Raw genomic sequence first — 20,971 nt, 5'->3', positions numbered from 1 at the left:
AATGACTCCGACTCAGGACCAGTTTCATGGACATGTGACTGGTGCAGTTGCATAGGGGCCCCCGGCTTCAGGTTTAATGCTGTGCTGTATGAAACTCTTAATCTTTACCTTTGAATTTGTGCTAACTGAAGTCCAATGGAACAGTGGCATATGAGCTCAGACCTTGGAGTCTTGGCTCACACTCAGTCTTCCCTCCCACTGCCTTCCCAGGACTGGTGCTTGGTCATATATCCTGCTCTGTATGTCCTGGGCCTCATCTGGCCTACCGCCTACCACCTACTCACCCCTCCCTTGAGACCAGGGGTTACAACCAGGTCACATTAGTTGAGTGAGGAGCCCACACCCTACATCTGCCATACCCTACAACTGCCCTCTGCTCCTGGTTGGGGTCTGGGTGGGAGCATGGGGAGGGTCAGGTGCACACCCCATGCCACACTGGGAGGAGCAAGGCTGTGGTCATCCCCACCCAAAGCTGGCAGCATTATGACCAAGTGGCAGGCAACTCAATGAAGAGCTCTTACCTACCCCCAATCCAGGTACAGGGTTTTTCAACATGGAGCTTGAAATCACTAGGGAGTTGCATGGCTGCTGTGGGATAAAGCAGCAGGTCCTTTGGAAGAGAAGATTAACTTCTCCACCTCCAACCAGGCTCCTGCTTTACCTACCACTTTGCACCACACTCCACAAATTATGTAGCTGGCTCTACTTAGAATCTTTACTCACCAAGCTTTTTTTCCTGTTACTAATAACAGAGTTAAGCTTCTCCACATCACCCAGGTTATTATCAACTCCCTCTCTTCTAGCCCAAATCCACACTTGCAGAACATCTTCCATCTGTCCCCTGCTGCCCATTCCCACGGTTCCTGCTTTAGTTCAGCTGTTCATCATGGCTCTACTAGACCATCATAATAGACTCCTAATTATTATTATTTTTTTCCTAGAGAGAGCAAGAGCAGGGGAGGGGCAGAAAGAGAGGGTGAGAGAAAATCCCAAGCAGGCTCTGCACTAATACCACAGTGGGGCTTGATCCCACAAACTGCAAGATCATGACCTAAGCCGAAATCAAGAGTCAGACGCTTAACCAATCGATTGAGCCACCCAGGCACCCCACAGCTTTGAGCCTCCCCCTGTTCAATCCATTCAGCCACTGACACCAAGTTACCAAAAACACCACTCTGATCCTACTAAAATGTCTTTAAGGGCTCCCTGTAACTGTTAGTCACTGACTAACCGACTGTTAATGAAATTCAAATTCTTTAGTCAGGCATTCAAGGTTCTTTCTTCTTTTGCCCTCATGCTACTTTTGCGTATTCAATCTACAGCATGGGCAATACTTTGTCCAAATTAAAGCACTCACTGTCCCCTGTACACATTTTGTGCTCGCTCATTACTGTGTCTCTGATGCCATTTTGCTACACCTGGATCACTCCGGCCAAACCCACATCCATCTCCAATGGTGAAATCTAACCCCTTTTTCAGCTTGAATGGCATCTCCTCCATGAAGTCTTCCATCATGAGCCCAATCATAATGTGAATCCATTGTCTACTGAGACTAGTCATTTAGTTTGTAACATTTATTAAGTATAGTGCTTGGTATTTATTTGTGTATAGTATATGCCTCTCAACTATAAGCATTGGGAGGGCAAAAAACATGTTCTCTCACCTCTGTATGCTCGCAGTCCCCCTACCCAGGCTTTAGGTATAATGGAGCTCAGTGTATGTTTGCTGGAACTAACAAATAAGTAAATCTGTTGTGTAAACAGATCAGGTTTTCTGAAAGCCTGGCACACCTGTAACCCTGCTGCGTCATCCCCTTTCCTCCTCCCAGTTCACCTAACAAAACATCCTGGCTGCTTTTCAGATCCAAAGCCCATCAAACACCTGTATCATCATTATCAACACCAACAAAAATATCATCTCACACTTTTTATTAATGTTTAAAGTGCTATATTCTGAATGCTTAGAATAATCTCAAAGAGAACACCTGTTACTTGAGTGCTCTTATTTTCAACCTCTTGAGGGCAAGTTTTTCATTACTATATTAAAGTGGGCTGTTTAATAACTTATAACTGTCAGGGAAAAAAGGTAAATTGCAGTCACTATGATCCATACTGGATACTTAAAATGAATTTTTTTCCACTTGCAATTTTTTCTTCTAATTTCAAATCTGTTTTTCTAAATGTTTATTTATTTATTTATTGAGAGACACACAGAGAGTGGGGGAAGGACAGAGGGAGACAGGGAAAGAGAGAATCCCAAGCAGGCTCTGCACTGTTAGCATGGAGCCCAACGCAGGGCTCGATCTCACAAACCATGAGATCATGACCTGAGCCAAAATCCAGAGTCAGACGCTCAACCAACTGAGCCATCCCAGTGCCCCAAGTCTTTTTTTTAGGACTAATTGAAGAAGTAATGAAAAATAATGAAATAAACTAAGGAGGGTATTTTTGCTGCCAAAACTTTTATTCAACGCTAGTTTTCATTAGTCTATTCTTGACTCCAGAATTCTATGCTTATTATCATGATTTCATTAGTATCTTTAATGCCTTTCTCTCACCAATATTGTGAACCCAAGAGGATCATCAGTCTAATTTTCAAATGATTAAATTTTTAAACTCTGTATGATAAAACATTTTTACCTCCTGAAAAATAAAAAGAACACTAGTTGAATCTGAGCAAGAAACACCTTAAAAACATACTAGGTAATAAAATATCAGAGGGAATGGTTATATTTTTACAAAGAAACTTCAGAATGTTTATATATTATCAGAATTACAACAACATCATGATAAAAGAACATGCATTTGAAAGGTTGTCAGTTTTCATTCATAGAAAAATCTGTAAGAGTCAGAAATGGAAAGGATGGGGAAAAATGCTAAAATGTAGGAAGGAGGCAACATTAATACAACTCCATAAAAAAATCTATATAGTGTGAGTTCCTTAAAGGCACAAAGTATAATACTCTTGATAGGATAGGATAGGGTCAATCATGTGTTATCAATCACATTTAGAGAAATCGTCAGTAGTGGGTAGAAGGGTAGATATTTCTATATTCCTCAAATGTAAAGACAGTTCTAAAATACTTAATTTAAGAATAGAACATGGCTCAGGGAAAGAGTAGGTTGGTCAAAATGTGCTGAGTCCACATCTCAGTCCCAGATAAGGAGAAAAACAACTGAAAATGAGATAAAGAAAAAGAATTCTAGTAGACTTGTGTCATGATTATCATCATAAATTGATACCATTTCCTGAGTAATTGCAATGTGGCAGGTACTGTTTTAGGGGCTGTAATGCAATATTCATTTTATTTTCCAAATAATTATCTTATCTTCGTCACATACATGTTCTTATTCCCATTTTGCAGGTAAGAAAACTGAGACTCAGAGATTAAGAAGTTCTCCCAAAGGGGCGCTTGGGTGGCTCAGTTGGTTGAGTGTCTGACTCTTGATTTTGGCTCAGGTCATGATCTCCCAGTTGTGAGATCAAGCCCAGCATCCAGCTCCATGCTGACAGTTTAGAGCCTGCTTAGGATTCTCCCTCCCTCTCTCTCTCTCCCTCTCTCTCTCTCTCTGTGTGCCCCTCTCCCTCAAAATAAATAAATAAACATTAAAAAAAAATAAATAAATTCTCCCAAGGTCACACTAATGGTGACTGTAGTGTATCATAATAAAGCAAAAAAAAAAAAAAAAAAAAAAGTAGTTTTTCTGAAGAAAAGTGGCATTAAAAAAATGAAAAAACACACCAGGTTAAAAATACAGAAATATACAGTAGAAGCCAATGGTGAAATAAAAGAGAAACTCTCTGTCCAGGATGAAATGAAGACCAGGCATAACCCAGATCTCCAACTCAGCCTATATAATACCTTCCCTTATGTTCCCTTTGCCAGTCCTCCCAACAACCTGGTCCTCTTTACAGCTATCGCTACCACCCTGGGGACTTTCCCACTGTCAGCTTCCAAATATCAAAGGCAACTTTGCTTTACACTCTGCCTTCAGAGTACAAGTAGGGCCCAGAAGAAATATCAGCTGTTGAAAATCTGATTTTCTGCAACTCTGACAACACCTCTAGCCACAATTCTAGGCAGCAGGAAGACAAGTAAACTGCTGAGGAAGCTGGAATTCTGCTCCTGAAGAAAAGGCAGTTATGTGAAGAGTCTTAAATACAAGTTGGGAGTTGAAGGAGAGCAAGAAATAAAAGCTACAGAAATGGGAAAATATCAACTGGGGAAGAATAAGAAAAGTAAAGGCAATGAAGAGAATAGACTGCAATTCCAAGCTCTAACAAGTGTCATCCAACTAGGAAGGGATTTTTTTCTTTTTTCTTTTTTTTTTTAGCCCAAGCTCACAAGAAGAATGTGGAAGTAATGGGAAACAAAAGACTGTGATTGTTCAACTTCTTACAGAATCTTCACCATAAAGATTGTTAAATGTTTTCACTTCTTTCTATGGCTTTCCAAGATTATAGAGAAAGAGACACTTGCGAAAGTTCATTCATTGGTTGCTTGACCTAAAACTATCTCTTCAAGAAGGATATAATGAATAACACACCTAATCAATAACAAAAGGTGAATGAAAATGGTTATTTTGACTGGCATCCCTTACTATGAAAGTGTTATACTGACAGACATCACAAAAAATGTGAAACTCGGTTTTAGTACAAGCGAGTCAATTTTCTATGTAAAATGGTCAACTTTCAGATAAAATAAAGTTTTACCCTCAGTGCCCCTCCCACCACTTTTGCTATTCTGATCAACAGCAACCAAACTCTCGAGAAACAGGTGGCTCTATTAGACGCCGGAAGACGTGCTCATCAAATGACCACAAAATTTTCATAACCAAAGCTAAGAACTTTCAATTCTTATGAACCCCGAAAAGTCTCAAAGAAAGTACATCCAGTTTATCACATTCAGTGAATAGATACTGAAGAATCAGAACTGACTAGCTTTCAGATCTGGTACCTAGTATCACGTTCAAATCACTATGAAAATGAAACACTTAGAAATACCAGCAAACAGCATGTTGGGTTTCCTTTTCCACTTGAAACTAGCATGTGTACCCTGCTGACTGCCTTTGGAATTGCTAAAAAATTATCAATTTTTGTTCATTTCACAAACTAAAAGCCTACTTGTTCAGTCCTGTCAAAAGCTGGCTGCAGATAATGCTGTATTCAAACCCAAAGATAAATAATCCCTCTATTTTGTCCAGCCTCTCTAAACTCAGTAACAGAAATAATTAAAAAGCCACACATAAGCCAGAGGCCCATTCTTCCCCTGATTTTCTTCCTCTTTTCCTCTTCCTCCCTACCTTGAAATGCATGCAACTTTAAGCTAGGTAAAGGGATGTGAAAGTAGTTCAGTACTCTGTTCCCTGTCCAACCCTGAAAGAGAATGAAATTTATTACAGTCCCAAAAGACATCAGAGACACCAACATGCCATTTTCTTCAGACTAACACTACTATTCTGGAGTAGACACTTTTTCCTAGCACCTCACAAATCCGTTCTAAAACCATACACTGATATTCTTAAGGACAAGGAATCTTGACAGAGAAACATGTGATATTACTGACTGCAAAATGTAGTCCTTGTGATATATGAAATGTTTACAAGCCCTGTGGGTTAGGAAAAGACCATTATATCAACGATGGTGTAGTAACATTCTAACTGGTCTAAACTCAGAAGGAATTTAAAAGTAGCAAGATTAGTGCTGTAAAGAGTCTAAATTAATGTGTTCCTGGATGCCAAGGGGTAACAGAAGGTTTAGCTTCCAAGCCAGTGGGGCTCTGGAAGGGGGACAATGCAAAGTCCTACCTGGTAGGCATCAGGAATGTTGACCGTTTCTCCATGCTCCCCGACATAGCCAATAATGCCTTTGCCCCAGGGGACCTGCACTTCGTTTGAGTTCTCTGTGCTGCTGCAGGGCAGCAGTGGGGTTCCTGCATGCACATCAAAGAATTTGGAGACCAAGCTCTTCTTGCCAGCAGCTGCCCCTTCCACCAGGAAGAGAGAGCAGCGGTCAGCGTCCACCATGAGGCAGACAAAGATGAGGATCTTGTAGCTCAGGCTGGTAAGGTCAAGGTCATTGGAGATATCCTTGACCAGTTCCAAGAAGAACTGACGCTCATTATGCTTTTTGAGGTGGCACTTGTAGTCCATGGCCGTAGGGGGGTACTGAGGCAGATTCACCCTGGATTCCAGCAGGGCACTGAGAATGTGGGCTGTGGTGGGGGGCAGGGAGCTGGCCTTCCGGAGAAGTGCCCTCCGCCGCACACTGCTCAGGGGCTCCTGGGCCCGGGAGGTCACCTGTTCATCGTAGGTCCTGTTCACGTGGATGGCCTTGGAGCGAGCAAAACTCTTCCTTAGCTCTTTCTGAGAAGCTCTCCGCTGCAGGCTCCCGTCGCCCCCGCTGCCACTGGCCCAGCTGGGACTCAGGGGAACCCCACCACAGTCCCCGCCGCCCAGAGTGGGCTGGCTGTTGGCAGAGCTATTTGGTCCAGGGCCACCACCAACACTGCCGCTGCGTCTGCCACCGCTGTGAGCCAAGCTGTTGGTGCTGGCCACTGCGGGCCTCGGGCCTACAGCCCCCTGACTCTCACTGTGTCTCTGCAGCCACTTCTCCACCATCTCCTGCTTCCCCTTCCGCATCAGGTAATCTTCAAATAACTCTGGGTGTCTGTCCAGGAAAGTTTCCACTTCCCCAAAGTCCAGGTGTGAGGCCGTCATGGTCCCAGACACAGCTTCACTGCCACTCTACGCTTGGACCTAATGTTTACCTACCCCAGCCCTCTAGCTGGTCCAGCACATGTCTGTCCCCACCAGTATTCCCAGTTCGGTGAGAGATTCTGCTGAGCACTGGAATCTCAGCTGGGAGGTGCCCCTTCCTTCGGGCTCAGAGAGTGGCTGGCAAGAACCCCACCCCCTCGCCCTGCTACTCCTGCTTCGCACAGGTGCCCCCCAATGAGCTGTTGCCGTGGCCACAGTTCCCGTCTGGAAACCCGGAGCTATCGCTGTTCGAGCTCAGGCTGCTGCCGCTGCCGCTGCCGCTGTAACCGGATGAGTGGACCACTGTGAAAGGGAGGTAGGGCAGGACACGCCCCTGAGTGAGGCACGGAGCCCGGCGGGAGGGAAGAGGTGGGAGGAGGGAGGCTCCGGCGCCCGGACCAGCCAAACTCCACCGCCCAGGATGCCAGGCGGTTCCTGGAAGATTCTCTGGACCGCCGGAATCGGAGTCCGGGAACAGGGCCGACTCCTGATTGGAACACGATTAAAGGGGGAGATGCACCTTGTTCCTTCCCCCTCCTCCCTTCCTTACCTCCCTAGCCCTCCCAATTCCCCACCCTTTAATCCTCCCGGCGTTTCCAAGAGGCCCCAGGGGAGCCCAGTGGGAGCCCAAGTACGGGGAAAGTGTTGGTGTTTTGCAGGGATCAGACCCAGAAGCTGACTCCAAGGAAATGAGGATGCTCAGAGACAGGGAAGATTATTTTTCTGGGATGCGACTGTGCACTGTTGGTTCCTAGGATTCCTGGGACTGCCCACTAATACTGCCCAGCTCCTTGTGGGCGTTCAGTAAATATTAATGGAACTGAATTTCCCCGAAATTAGCAAGTGGTTTCCCATCTGACTTACGACTTTAACCAAATTCATGGACCTGACTGAGGAAGTGGAGAAAGGTGGTACATGCAGGGAGGGTGTAAAAAATACAGCCCCTTGGATTAGGCGGACCCTGCCTAGCAGGGGGCACATAGCAAGGTGGGCTTCAGGGCCTCAGGGGGCTTCTTTCCAAGCCAGTCCTGCATACTGGGTGGTTTCTCTTCTTTTCACGAATGACCTACCATCTCTTCCTTCTTTCTCCACTCAGTCTGGCAAAGCCACCAATGCTTCCTTTACTCCCAACATCCTAGGTCTTGTGGGCAAGGACTTCTCTTCTGTGAGAGGCTTTTCTTTCTACAGACCCAGGGATGTTCCAGATATGGCTTGTCTCTGCTAGCTAGACTGAGAATAACATCAAGTTTCCCTTGGGGCTTTTCTAAACCTAGTGGTTAAATATAGGTGATTTCCCAGGAAAGAATGGCAGGCTGATTACACTTTCTTGATGCTCAGAGGTCTCCTCTTTTGTGAGAAGCAAAAGCAGACTAGGAACTATCCAGTTCCCTCTGACAGCAGGACAATCTAGACGTGCTCTTACAGAATGCTAGCAATTAGGGTAATAGAATAAAGAGCTAAGTAGTGACTTTTTACAGTTTTCCACATGGCAGGCTTATACGGGTGACTTACACAGTAAGTAAAGATTACTGCCAGAAGATGTCCTCAGAGCTAAGAAGACAAGGTGTATCAAGCACTTACTATGTATTGATCACTTTATTATTTTTTTCTTAAGTAGGCTCCACACCCAACATGGGGCTTGAACTTATGACCCTGAGATCAGCATGCTGTACCTACTGAGCCATCCAGATGTCCCAGCACAGATCAGTTTATTTTATTATTTTTTTAATGTTTATTTTTGAGAGGGAGAGCACAAGCAAGGGAGGGGCAGAGAGAGAGGGAGAGAGAGAATCCCAAGCAGGTTCCACAGTGTCAGTGCAGAGCCTGATGTAGGGCTCAAACTCACAACTGTGAGATCATGACCTGAGAAGAAATCAGACACTTATCTGACTGAGCCACCCAGGTGCCCCAATCACTTTAAATTAAGAGATTAATTTAATCCTCAAAACAGACTTATGAGATGGGGAATCTTCTCCCATTTTAAAGATGGAGAAACTCTGAGAAGTTGGGTATTAAACCCAAGGTGCACAGACAGTGGGTGCCAAAACTGGGATGCAAATCCATTTAGTTTGGCTCCAGAGTAAGGCACACTCTTAGCCACATCACTGGATTGTCTTCCACCTGTGTCAGCTGAGTCTCATCTATGGCAGGATTTGGACTAGTAACAGAGATGCAGGGACTAGGGCAGAATGTTCTCTAAACATTCCTCTGATAGCACCAGGAGGAGCAGACAGGGGGAAGAGAGGCCCTTGTGCACAAATTCCACACTTCCCAGCTTAGTCAGCATGATTAAGAACATGGCCTTGGCATTTAAAATGCAACAGTAAACAAAACAAAGACCCTGTCTTCGTGGAGCTTACATTATGGTGGGGAGACAGCCAATAAACAAATAGGAAAATAAATATAGAGAATAAGAGAACATTGGCACCAAGCGCTGTGAAGAAAAACAAAACTTGGCAAAGGATTAGATAAGGGATGAGGTAGTGGAAAGACCTTTCTGAGGAGGGGACACCTGAGTGGAGATCTGGTGGAAATGAGGCAAGGAGCTATGTTGATATCTAGGGAAAAGAATGTACCAGGTAGAGGAGGCATGTGCAAGAATTGTGAGATGCGATGCATTTGGAGTAATTAAGAAGACAGTGAATCAAGCACAGAATATTGGTAGTTTGGAGATGCAGGCTACTAAGGAAATAGTGATGGTCAGGAATTAAATTTTTAAAAATGATTAGCACAGTACCTGATACATAGGAAGTGCTCAATAAATGTTGGCTGTTGTATTACTTTTATATAATCATTGTAATTATCCTAAAGTAATAGTGTATGGAAACCTCACTGCATGTGATCCCATCTCTGGTAACTTGAGTGAAATATCAGTAAAGATGGTCAAGGTAGTATGCTGGAACTGGCTTGCAGGGGCTCACAAGAGCCTATTTTATTTTAGCAGCTCTTTCCAACTCTATGTTCAGTGACATTATGTAGCTTGCAATCAGCCATGAAGGGCTTATTTACATGATGGAAATCAACAAGTGCTACACATCAGGATTTTTTTTTCCAGATTCCTAGCTGTTAAACATTTACCAACATTCAGTGAAAACAAATTTTGTCCATCAACTGATGAATGGATAAATAAAATGTGTTATATCCATAAAATGGAGTATTATTTGGCCATAATAAGGAAGTATACATGTTCTGATATGCTACAACTTAGATGAACCTTAAAAATGTTAAGCAAAGTGAAAGAACCTACTCACAAAGGACCACATATTGTGTGATTTCATTTATAGGAAATGTCCACAATAAACAAATCCAAAGAGATAGAAAGTAGATTAGTGGTTGCCAGAAGGTGAGGGGAGAGAAGACAGAGAAGAAACAGATGACCACTAACCGGTAGAGTTTCTTTTTGAGATAATGAAAATAATGTTCTAAAACTGATTGTGGTGCTGATTACAAAATTCTGTGACTATACTTAAGTCCACTGAATTGTAAACTTTAAATAGGTGAATTATATGATATGTGAATTATATCTCAATAAAACTTATAAAACAACAACAACAAAAACCATTTACCAACACATGACTGGTTATAATACAGCAGCAATGTTGTACATGGAAGTAAGAAAAGCACTGAGCATCCTCAAAGAAGGAAGAGAAGTAGACCATTCCTGGTCTGTCTGGAAATAGAAGGTTTAATAAGCAGTCATTTCCTTAATTCTATCTTCTATGTTTTCATTATAAAAGCAGTTACTTAGCATTTATCATATTCCAGGCTCTGGGGACAAAAGAAGACTAAGACAAAACCTCTGCCTTTGAGGATTCCATGGTCTACAGCACCAAGAGGAGTGGCAGTAGAGAAAGAATACTGGAAAGAGTAGGAAAATTAATTGAGCATATCAAGCTTGGTTTTGAATTGGCTGCAGCCTTATTCCCTGCTTGATTTATGGGGTCAATGAAGGCGTCAATGGTTGAGGAAAGAAGCGAGAAGGTGACCAAAAATACTCGTAAGGTAGTCCAGAAGGCTGCAATGGAGGGCTGCATGATAAGATGTGTGTTGATGTGGCCCCAGCTGCCATTTCCTTTTCATTCTCAGTTCGTAGAATAGTATGTGTATTAGTCATGGTCCCAAGAGAAAAACAGAGCACAAAGTAATTTCAAGAGGGTTAATTTACAAGGAGAATGATTACCAAGGTAGAATATGGACAAACCACTGGGACAGTGAATAAACTTGGGACTTGCAGCAAAAGAGAAGTCACCACCCCCAGACCTAATGGGAGAAGGAAGAGGAAGGTCACCAGGACCCAAAGGACAGGGGGCTTATATAGTAGCAACTGCCTTCAGAGGAGTAGTGACAGCTTGTCAAAGGACATCAACACTCAAGTTGACCTCAAATACCTTGAACTGATTTTCCCTCCCTCCTAGCATGACCAGACCCAACTTGGAGCTAGAGGGTGCTGGAGCTTGTTGATAGAATCCATATAGGTCATCCTTTCTAGGCAGAGAATAGCAGGGACAAAGAAGGATCTGTATAAGCTATGGGGAGACAAGTAGAAAATATTTGGCCCAGTATGGAACCTTGAAGAAGTCCCCTTATCAAATTCTGGATGCTATAGCTCCAAAGAATCTTCTGTAATTCTGCCCTGTTTTCTGTGTAAGTCTGCTAATTCCATCAAAACTGTCTATAATAGATTCTACAACAACATTTGCAGTCAACAGAACCCTGAAGGGCACTAACCCTGAAAAGGTATGATACTGTGATGATAAGTCAATCAGTTCAAGAAAGATGCTCTGTTGACTCCCTCTCTAGCCACCCCTTCTCTTTCTACCAAGCTGTATATATTGACCAAGTAGCCTCTCATTGGAGAATGGAAAATATAAAAGGGCCTTCCTATTTGTAGTTTTCAAGAACAAGAACTTCTTTTTTGATCCAAGTATTCATTACTTTATCACTGCCATTGTCAATTAGCATTTATTGATCACTCATTGGCTTCCATACAAGATAACTTCTGTTATTCCAAAGGGAGCTGTTATATTTTAGCATTCGGTGGAACTGTAGAGATCATCTAATACTCCACTTTCATTTTCCACATGTGGAAACTGAGATCTAGAGCAGACACATAACTCCTCCAGTCATCTGCTAAGCACAACCTCTGATGTGCTCCTGGTTCCATCCCACCCTTACCAACATCCCAGAACTTGAAACCAATCTCTTGACCCAATGAACTTCTGTTTCTTAAGTGTGTCTCCTAATCATTCCATCTCCCAAAACAGACTTTCACTGTGTGATCAATAGGCATCATCAGATAGGTTGAAGCAATTTCCAAAATGAAACACTCACTTCAAAAAAGTTAAAATTGGCATATTATTATTTTAGGAGATAGAGGTCCACAGGATCAAACAAAAGAAGGTTTATTCCAATTCCCAAGATTAAAAGTCTCTAAACTGTAAGTTCCACAGAGATATTCATATTTATCTTTATATGAAGATATAACATCAGAAGTTGGTCATGTTCTATATCAAATCCAAAACCCAAGGAGCTGTATTTGGGATTTTCTAGAGAAACAGAATCAATAAAACCCAAAAGTAATATATCCATATCCATCCATCTATCCATCCAGAGAGAGAGAGAGAGAGATTTATTATGACGGACTGGCTCACATGATTATGGAGACTGAATCCCGTGATCTGCTGTCTGCAAACTAGAAATCCAGGAAAGCCAGGGGCGCTTGGGTAGCTCAGTCGGTTGAGCGTCCGACTTCCGCTCAGGTCATGATCTCATGGCTCATGAGTTCGAGCCCTGCGTCAAGCTCTGTGCTGACAGCTCAGAGCCTGGAGCCTGCTTCCAATTCTGTGTCTCCCTCTCTCTCTGCCCCTGACCCACTCGCATTCTGTCTCTGTCTCTCTCAAAAATAAATAAACATTTAAAAAAATTTAAAAAAAAAGAAAAGAAAGAAAGAAAGCAAGAAATCCAGGAAAGCCAAGTGATGTAATTCAGTCCAAGTCTAAAGACCTGAGAACAAGGGGACTAAATAAGGTAAATCCCAGTCCAAGGGCAGGAGGGGATGAGATGTTCCATCTCAAGCAGTAAGGCAGGAAAAGAGTTGAATTCCCTTTTTTTCACTTTTTGTTCTATTCAGGCCTTCAACAGAATGAAGGAATGGTGCCCAATCACACTGGAGAGAGCAATCTACTGAGTCCTTCAGTTCAGATGCTAATCTCATCTAGAGAGGAGACACCCAAAACAATGTTTAATCTTAGTACTCTGATCCCTACACAAGTTGACACATAAAATTAACCACTGCAGGTGTCTTACCTGGTTTTAAATTTTGTAAGCACCTTCTTCCCCCATTCTATTTGTGTAGAATTTCAACATGTATCTATGTTTAAGTTGTTATTCCTTATCCTAGTAGTGATTTCACCTTAGTCCAGTACAATTTTATAACCCACAGTAACTCACAAGAGAATGGTAAATTTATAAAGTAACTATGTGGATGCCTATATGCCACACGGGGTAAATTACATTAGCAAAATGGTAAAAGTTACTTTCTCCTTCATATAAAAAGTGCTGCTGCCACATTGCCCTTCTGTACAAAGGCTTATCAAACTTGCATCATACTTGGTAATGTTCCATTGGCCAAAGCCAATCATATAGCCAAGTACAGAGTCAGAGGAGTGACAAGAATGTGAATACTCACAGGTGTGGTTTATTGGACACCACTGATTTAACAGTTAACCACCCAAGCTCCCTCCCAAATCCCCAACCTACATTTCCAACCGCTATAAAGCATTTGCTCCTATATGTCTCACAGACAACCCAAATTTATCATTCCCAAGATCACTCTTTCTTCCCCATCTTACACACTCAATCTGAGGTATACTTACCTCAGAAATTTCTTTTTGAATCTAGCCTCTCTTCTCTAAACTCACTTGACTTAATTCAAGTCTTCATCATTTGTCCATTTTCTACCAGTGTCATCTTCCACATAATAAGTGTAATAATGGCACAGCCTTGCCTATAAACTTTTATTTATAGGATTAAGTCCTTGTCAAAGTGGGTTGAGTGATAACCCTCCAAAACATGTATCTTCCCAGAACCTGTGAATGTGATCTTATTGGGAAAGAGGGTTTTTGTAGATATAACCAAGGATCTCAAGATTATCCTATAATCAGGAATCCAATGACACTTTTCCTTATAAGATATAGAAGAGAAGACTGAGACACACAGAGAAAGCAATGTGAAGACAGAAGTAGAGGTTGGAGTGATGAATCTACAAGCCAAGGAATATCAAGGATTGCTGGCAACTACAAGCTAGGAAAGAAGCATGGGATAGATTCTCCCTCAGAGCATCCAGGAAAAAAAAAAAATCAACTTTCCCAACATCTTGAATTTAGAATTCTGGCCTCTGGAACTGCCAGAGAATAAATTTCTGTTGCTTTAAGCCACCAAGTTTGTGGTAATTTGTTACAACAGCCCTGAGAAACTAATGTAAGATCCTTCATCACTGTACCTCTATTGTCCATCTCTCTTCTTTTCCTTCTCATCTTCTGCTATTCCCTGCTGTATACTCTCCAAGCATGCAGATCCCTTCTCTCTTCTGGGCTTTCTCCTGAAATGCCCTTCTCCCCTTTCCTGCCTCTCAAACTTCTTTTCTCCAATAAAACCTATTTGAAGTGTCACACCCTCTATGAAGTTTTATCTGCTTTCATAGAATGAAGCTGTGTTCTGTCTTCCAGTGTGATCTGTCCTCCTGCTTCCACACATTTTGGTCAAATATCTACTATAAATCATTTAATACTTGGTGTTTACTCAACCCAACATGATGTATTTCATTCTCCATTAAAAAATTTTTTTTACAGGGGCGCCTGGGCGGCTCAGTCGGTTAAGTGTCCGACTTCGGCTCAGGTCATGATCTCGCGGTTCGTGAGTTCAAGTCCCGTGTCAGGCTCTGTGCTGATGGCTCAGAGCCTGGAGCCTGTTTCAGATTCTGTGTCTCCCTCTCTCTCTGACCCTCCCCCGTTCATGCTCTGTCTCTCTCTGTCTCAAAAATAAATAAACGTTAAAAAAATTTTTTTGAAAAAAAAATTTTTTTACATTAAAGCACATTTCCTTATTCTTTATCTCTTTATCTTTTTTTTCAATTTAGAAATTGAAACCACTCTGAGCTATAAGCCCAGTTGCATTCATAATTGTATTAAAGAATAATAAGTACCTATAAGGTAAATTTTTTAAATTTCAGATACCTAGGTGAACAGTAATGACCAATGAAGGTAGAAAAATAAGCTTCATATGATAAATTAGACAAGTACTGCATGATATCACTTATATGTAGAATCTAAAAAAGTCAGACATATATCAAAAAAAAAAAAAAAAGAAAGAAACAGAGAGTGTGTATGTAAAACAGTGGTTACCAGCGGTAACAGGGGAGGGATAAGATTGATGGTGTTAAAGGGTACAAACTTATAACAAGTACTAAAATAGCCACAGATGTAATGCAGTTTACTGAATAGACAATAATATTGTACTGTAAGTATGTAATATGATAAATATCATTACAACTACAACCATATTATAATATATAAATATATCAAAGTAACATGACGTACCCCTTGAATTTACACAATGTTAGATGTCAAATTTACTCAAAAAAAGTAAAAAATATGCTACAATATCATGCCATAAGTGTTTTAGATATTATTCTTCTTAAAATCAATAGATACTTTATCTGAGAAGAAAAACTAGCAATAATCAAAGTATCTTGCTGAAGAATGATTTGTTGATAAAATAAACTGATTGGCTTTTAACTGTTTCAAACTATTTTCTCTACATTTAGAAACTCAAACTTAGAAGAATATGAGCAGATTCAATATTTTAAAAACACCTTGAATCTTTATAAAGTAACTTACCTACAAGTATCTTAAACAGCCAATAGCTGAGTTAGACACTGAAGCTATAAAATAATGGAAGGACATCCCTTTCCTCAAAGAATATTTACAGTCTAGCTAGGGAGACAGAATATTTATACTAAAATACAGATGACAATACAAGATACTATTTCTTAAGTATAAAAAACAAAAAAATCTATACAAGAAATCACAAATGTTCTTAAATGCCATATGATATTGTTTGCATTCAATAATAATTCACAATTAGTATTAATATTGAAAGTGTAGATCTAATATCAGAACAAAAGGAGGAAAAAAATTGAAGGAAAATTTCACAATGAGTGATTTGGTTTTCATGCAAAGAACTAAAATAAAAGGAGGGTGCAAATCAAATTCAGCAATACATTGAGAAGATCATAAACCATGATCAAGTAGGACTTATTTCAGGGGTGCAAGAATGGTTCAACATCCACAAAGTAGTCGATGTGATATACCACATTAATAAAATGAAGGATAAAAATCATACAGTCATCTAAACAGATGCAGAAAAAAAGCACTTAACAAAATTCAACATCCATTTATAACAAAAACTTTCAACAAAGTAGGGATAGAGGGAATGTACCTCAACATAACAAAGGCCGTACATATATGACAAGTCCACAGCTAACATAATATTCAATGGTGAAAAGCTGAAAACTTTTCCTCTAAGATCAGGAATAAGACAAGGATGCCCACTCACTCTTGCCACAGTATTTTGGAAGTCCTAACCAAAGCAATGAGGCAAGAAAAAGAAATAAAATATATCCAAATTAGAAAGAAAGAAGTAAAACTGCCACTATTTGCACATACAATGATATTATATATAAAACCCTAAATATTTCATCAAAAAACTGTTACAACTAATAAATATATAAAGTTGCAGGATACAAAGTTGGTGCATAAACATCTTCTGTAGTTAAATACACTAATAATGAACTATCAGAAAGAGAAATGAAGAAAAAATTGCATTTACAATTGCATCAAAAAGAATAGAATACCTAGGAATTAATTTAACCAAAAAGGTGAAAGACCTATATGTTGAAAGCCACAAGACGTTAATGAGAAAAATTAAAGAAGATATAAATAAACGGAAAGATAGTCCAGGCTCAAGGAGTGAAAGAATCAGTATTTTTTTTTAATTTTTTTTTTATTTATTTTTTTTATTTTTTAACGTTTATTTATTTTTGAGACAGAGAGAGACAGAGCATGAACAGGGGAGGGGCAGAGAGAGAGGGAGACACAGAATCCGAAACAGGCTCCAGGCTCCGAGCTGTCAGCACAGAGCCCGACGCGGGGCTCGAACTCACGAACCGTGAGATCATGACCTGAGCCAAAGTCGGACGATTAACCAACCGAGCCACCCAGGCGCCCCAAAAATCAGTATTGTTAAAAGATCCATACTATACAAAGTAATCTACAAATTCAATGTGCTCACTATCAAAATTCCTATGGCATTTTCATCCTAAAATTTGTGTGGAATCACAAAAGACCCTGAATAGCCAAAGCAATCTTGAGAAAGAAGAACAAAGCTGGAGGAATCATGCTCCCTGATTTCAAACTGTATTCCAAAGCTGTAGTAATTAAAACAGTATGACACTGGCAGAAAAACAGACATATAGATCAACAGAACAAAATAGAGAGATGAGAAATAAACCCATGCATATATGGTCAATTAATTTATGACAAATGAGCCAAGGGAAGGACAGTCTCTTCAATAAACAGTGTTGGGAAAATTGAACAGCCACATATAAAAGAGTAAAACTTGACAACTATTTTACACTATACACAAAAATTAACTAAAAATGGATTAAAGACTTAAATGTGAGACCTGAAACCATCAAACTCCGAGAAGAAAACATAGATGGTAGGCTCCTATCATCTCTAAGACATAAGTCTTAGAGATGATTATTTTAATATGACATGAAAAGCAAAGCAAGAAAAGCAAAAATAAACAAGTGAGGGGCACCTGGGTGGCTCAATTGTTAAGCATCTGACTCCTGGTTTTGGCTCAGGTCATGATTTCATGGTTTGTGAGTTCGAGCCCTGCATCTGGCTCTATGTTGACAGTGCAGAGCGTGCTTGGGATTCTCTCTCTCTCTCTCTCTCTCTCAAAATAAATAAATTTAAAAAAATAATAAATAAATAAATAAATAGGACTATATCAAACTAAAGAACTTCTGCACAGCAAAAGAAATCATTAAGAAAATGAAAAAGCAACTTACTGAGTGGGAGAAAATATTTGCAAATCATATAACCAATAAAGAGCTAATAATCAAAATTTCTAAAGGATTCGTATAACTTAATAGCAAAAAACAAAAAAAAAAAACAAGAAAACAACCCACAAACAATCCAATTTTTAAAAATGGGCAGAAGATATTTTTCCAAAAAAGACATACAGATGGCCAACAGGGACATAAAAAGGTGTTCAACATCATTAATCATCAAGGAAATGCAATTCAAAACCATAATTAGATATCACCTGACACCTGTTAGAATGGCTATTATCAAAAAGACAAGAAATAACAAATACTGGCAAGGATGTGAAGAAAAGGGAACTCTCGTGTACTCTTAGTATAGCCACTATGGAAAAGAGTATGGAAGTTCCTTAAAAAATTAAAAACAGAACTATCATATCATCCAGCAACACCACTTCTGGGTACTTAGCCAAAGAAAACAAAAACAAGAACTTGAAAAGTTGCACCCCCATTTCATTGCAGCATTATTGACAATAGCCAAGATATATAAACAACTGAAGTGTCCAGTGATGAATGAATGGATAAAGAAAATGTGGTATATACATACAATGGAATATTATATAGCCATAGAAAAGAATGAAATCATGCCATTTGCAACAACATAGATGGACCTTGTGGGCATTATGCTAACTGAAATAAATCAGACAATGACAGTACGATCTCACTTACATGTAGAATCCTAAAAAAACAAAACAAAACCAAAAAAAACCAAGCTCATAGATACAGGGAACAGGCTGGTGGTTGCCAGAGGCAGGGGGAATGTATGAACTGGGTCAAAAGGTACAAACTTCCAGTTTTAAAATAAGTCATGGGGATGAAAGGTATAGCATGGTGACTATAGTTAATAATACTGCACTGTACATTTGAAAGTTGTCGAGAGAGTAAACTTAAATATTCTCGTCACAATAAAAAAAAATTATAACCATGTGTGGTGATGGATGTTAACTAGGCTTACTATAGTGACCATTTGCAATTTATACATATAGTTGAATCATTGTGTTTTACTCCTGAAACTGACATAGTATGTATCAATTATACCTCAACGAAGATAAATTTTAAAAAATAGAGCAAAGCTAGCACCAAGGGTGTGATTGGCCCAGGCAACAGGTAAATAAAAGAGCAAAGAGGCTGGGCCAAGAGAGCTACTGTTTGAAGTGAAAATATGAGAAAAGGAAATGCTTACACATACTTATGGTAGGTGGTATCTTGTTTGCCATTATTCACTACCTCTTCCTTCTAACAGTATGACATACTACTGTTATGTAACTTGACATTCCTCCTGCAGGCAGAGTATACCTCCTCACCTCACTGGCTTTGGGCTTGGCCACTTACATGTTTTGGTCATTAGAATGTGAACACACATAATATATGCCACAGCTGAGCAGAAGCTTTATGAAGAAGCTTCTTCCAGGGCTTTAGATCTTTCCCTCTGTCACAAGAATGGGAATGTCCCATATAGGTGTTTCCCCTTTAACCTGGGTCCCAGAATGTGAAGACACTTAGAACAAAGCCACAGCTGACCACAGGCTACACTTCCTGTGAATGAGAAATACATGTTTTGTTGTTGCAAGACCATAAGGTTTTGTTACAATAGCAAAGTTGACTAATACAGAAAATGAGACCTAGAAGTAGGGTGCTGCTCTGTAGCCCTATCTTCAGCACCAGAGAGTTGGTGGAATGGAAACTAAACTGTTATTTGGAGCTAGAAAAAAGTGACCTATGTTACATAGGGATCAAACACTTGGGGAAATTGTCACCTGCAATTACTTGAACATCGGGTAATAAACCTAATGAATTTGACTTTGGGTAAAGTGAAATAAATGCTTCTGCAAATAAACTATACTGAAAGTGAGAGATCTGCCCCCCCAATTTTACAAATAGTGCCCCTTTCTGCACTCCTTCCTCTGCCTTCTTAGTGCCTGTCATCAGCTCTTGTGCCCTTATGCAACACCCCACCCCTACAGTGGTGCCCCTCTCACACCTGCCTCTACTACCATAATATTCTGTGCTTCAAAGAGTCCCTACTTTGTGGAGAAGGAGGAATTAAAGCTGAAGAACTGCATGAAACTGTGATTTCAAACTCAAAAGTAAATGGTAATGATCACTGAGTGACAAATATAGAGAAGGAAATTTGATTCTAAATTCTTCCCCATGTTAATATTTTAGAAGAATGTGACGATGAGGGAGAATAAGCAAATGCTCTCAAAATCATGCTGTATTATACACAACATCGTGTGAGACACAAGGGCTTAATTTAAAAAATTACTCTTCTTGAAAACTAAATGGTATATTGTTTTCCAAAAGAACTACTGACTAGAGGTTTTCATCTAGAAAGTACTTTACTAGCTAGTATAAAAAAAATTTAAGAACAAAGCAACTAACAATGTTCCCTGCTTTCTGAAGAGTTCCCTCTGTTCTATCTGAAACATGCAAACAATTGCCAAGTTAACTGATCTAACATTTTTACTTTAATTAAATGAAACCATACTTTATTCTTCCAGATCCTTATCAAGATATATATTAGAACTGTCTCTGCTGAAAGTGATAAATATACATCTTATATAATCATCCAACTACCTGTAATACTTCTCAAATATATTTTTGTTGATATGCGATCAGCATAACATTTCCTTTCTACTGATGTTTCCTGGTTCCTGTTAATGGCCCTATAAAACAAGGATACTTACTTCTTTCAGATTACATAAACATAGTAATCTGTTCTCTAATTAACATGAATCTTTTTTTCTATTGAATCTTTAATTCAAGTTTAGGAGACAATAGCAGACTTCAGTAACCTGACAACCTTAGATGGTTGTAAAGTTCATTATTCTTTCCTTTGCTTTGTCAAGGCATCCCAAATTTAGGTTGGAGAGTACCTAGAGAGTAATTCCCTTTGAGGTTCCTGTTATTCATACGGAGGTATGTTGCACAGATATAGTATCTGTATCAGTTAGGATTTGACCAAGGATTCAGGGCCACCGTGAGTGATGTGAATAAGGGAGTTACTAAAGGAGACCTTACACAATTTGGGAAGAAGCAGAGG

The 20,971-nt window shown here is 40.0% G+C and overlaps 1 protein-coding gene across 3 annotated transcripts in view; it reads right to left on the bottom strand.

The window, feature by feature from the left end:
- Nucleotides 1-20,971, bottom strand: part of PDE11A (phosphodiesterase 11A) — a 413,203-nt gene that overhangs the window by 368,695 nt on the left and 23,537 nt on the right. The window contains exon 1 of one of the 3 annotated variants that reach the window (XM_049615975.1): nucleotides 5,808-6,968. The exons of the other annotated variants lie outside the window; for them this stretch is intronic. Within the exon in view, the coding sequence (XP_049471932.1) occupies nucleotides 5,808-6,719 (912 nt within the window). The 5' untranslated portion in view covers nucleotides 6,720-6,968. Of the gene's footprint in view, nucleotides 1-5,807; nucleotides 6,969-20,971 lie in introns of those variants that run through there. 3 annotated transcript variants of the gene reach the window in all.

This window comes from Panthera uncia (assembly GCF_023721935.1).
Source record: "Panthera uncia isolate 11264 chromosome C1 unlocalized genomic scaffold, Puncia_PCG_1.0 HiC_scaffold_3, whole genome shotgun sequence".
In the NCBI taxonomy this organism is placed as follows: Eukaryota; Metazoa; Chordata; class Mammalia; order Carnivora; family Felidae; genus Panthera; species Panthera uncia.
This window is presented reverse-complemented; position numbering and strand designations above follow the sequence as displayed.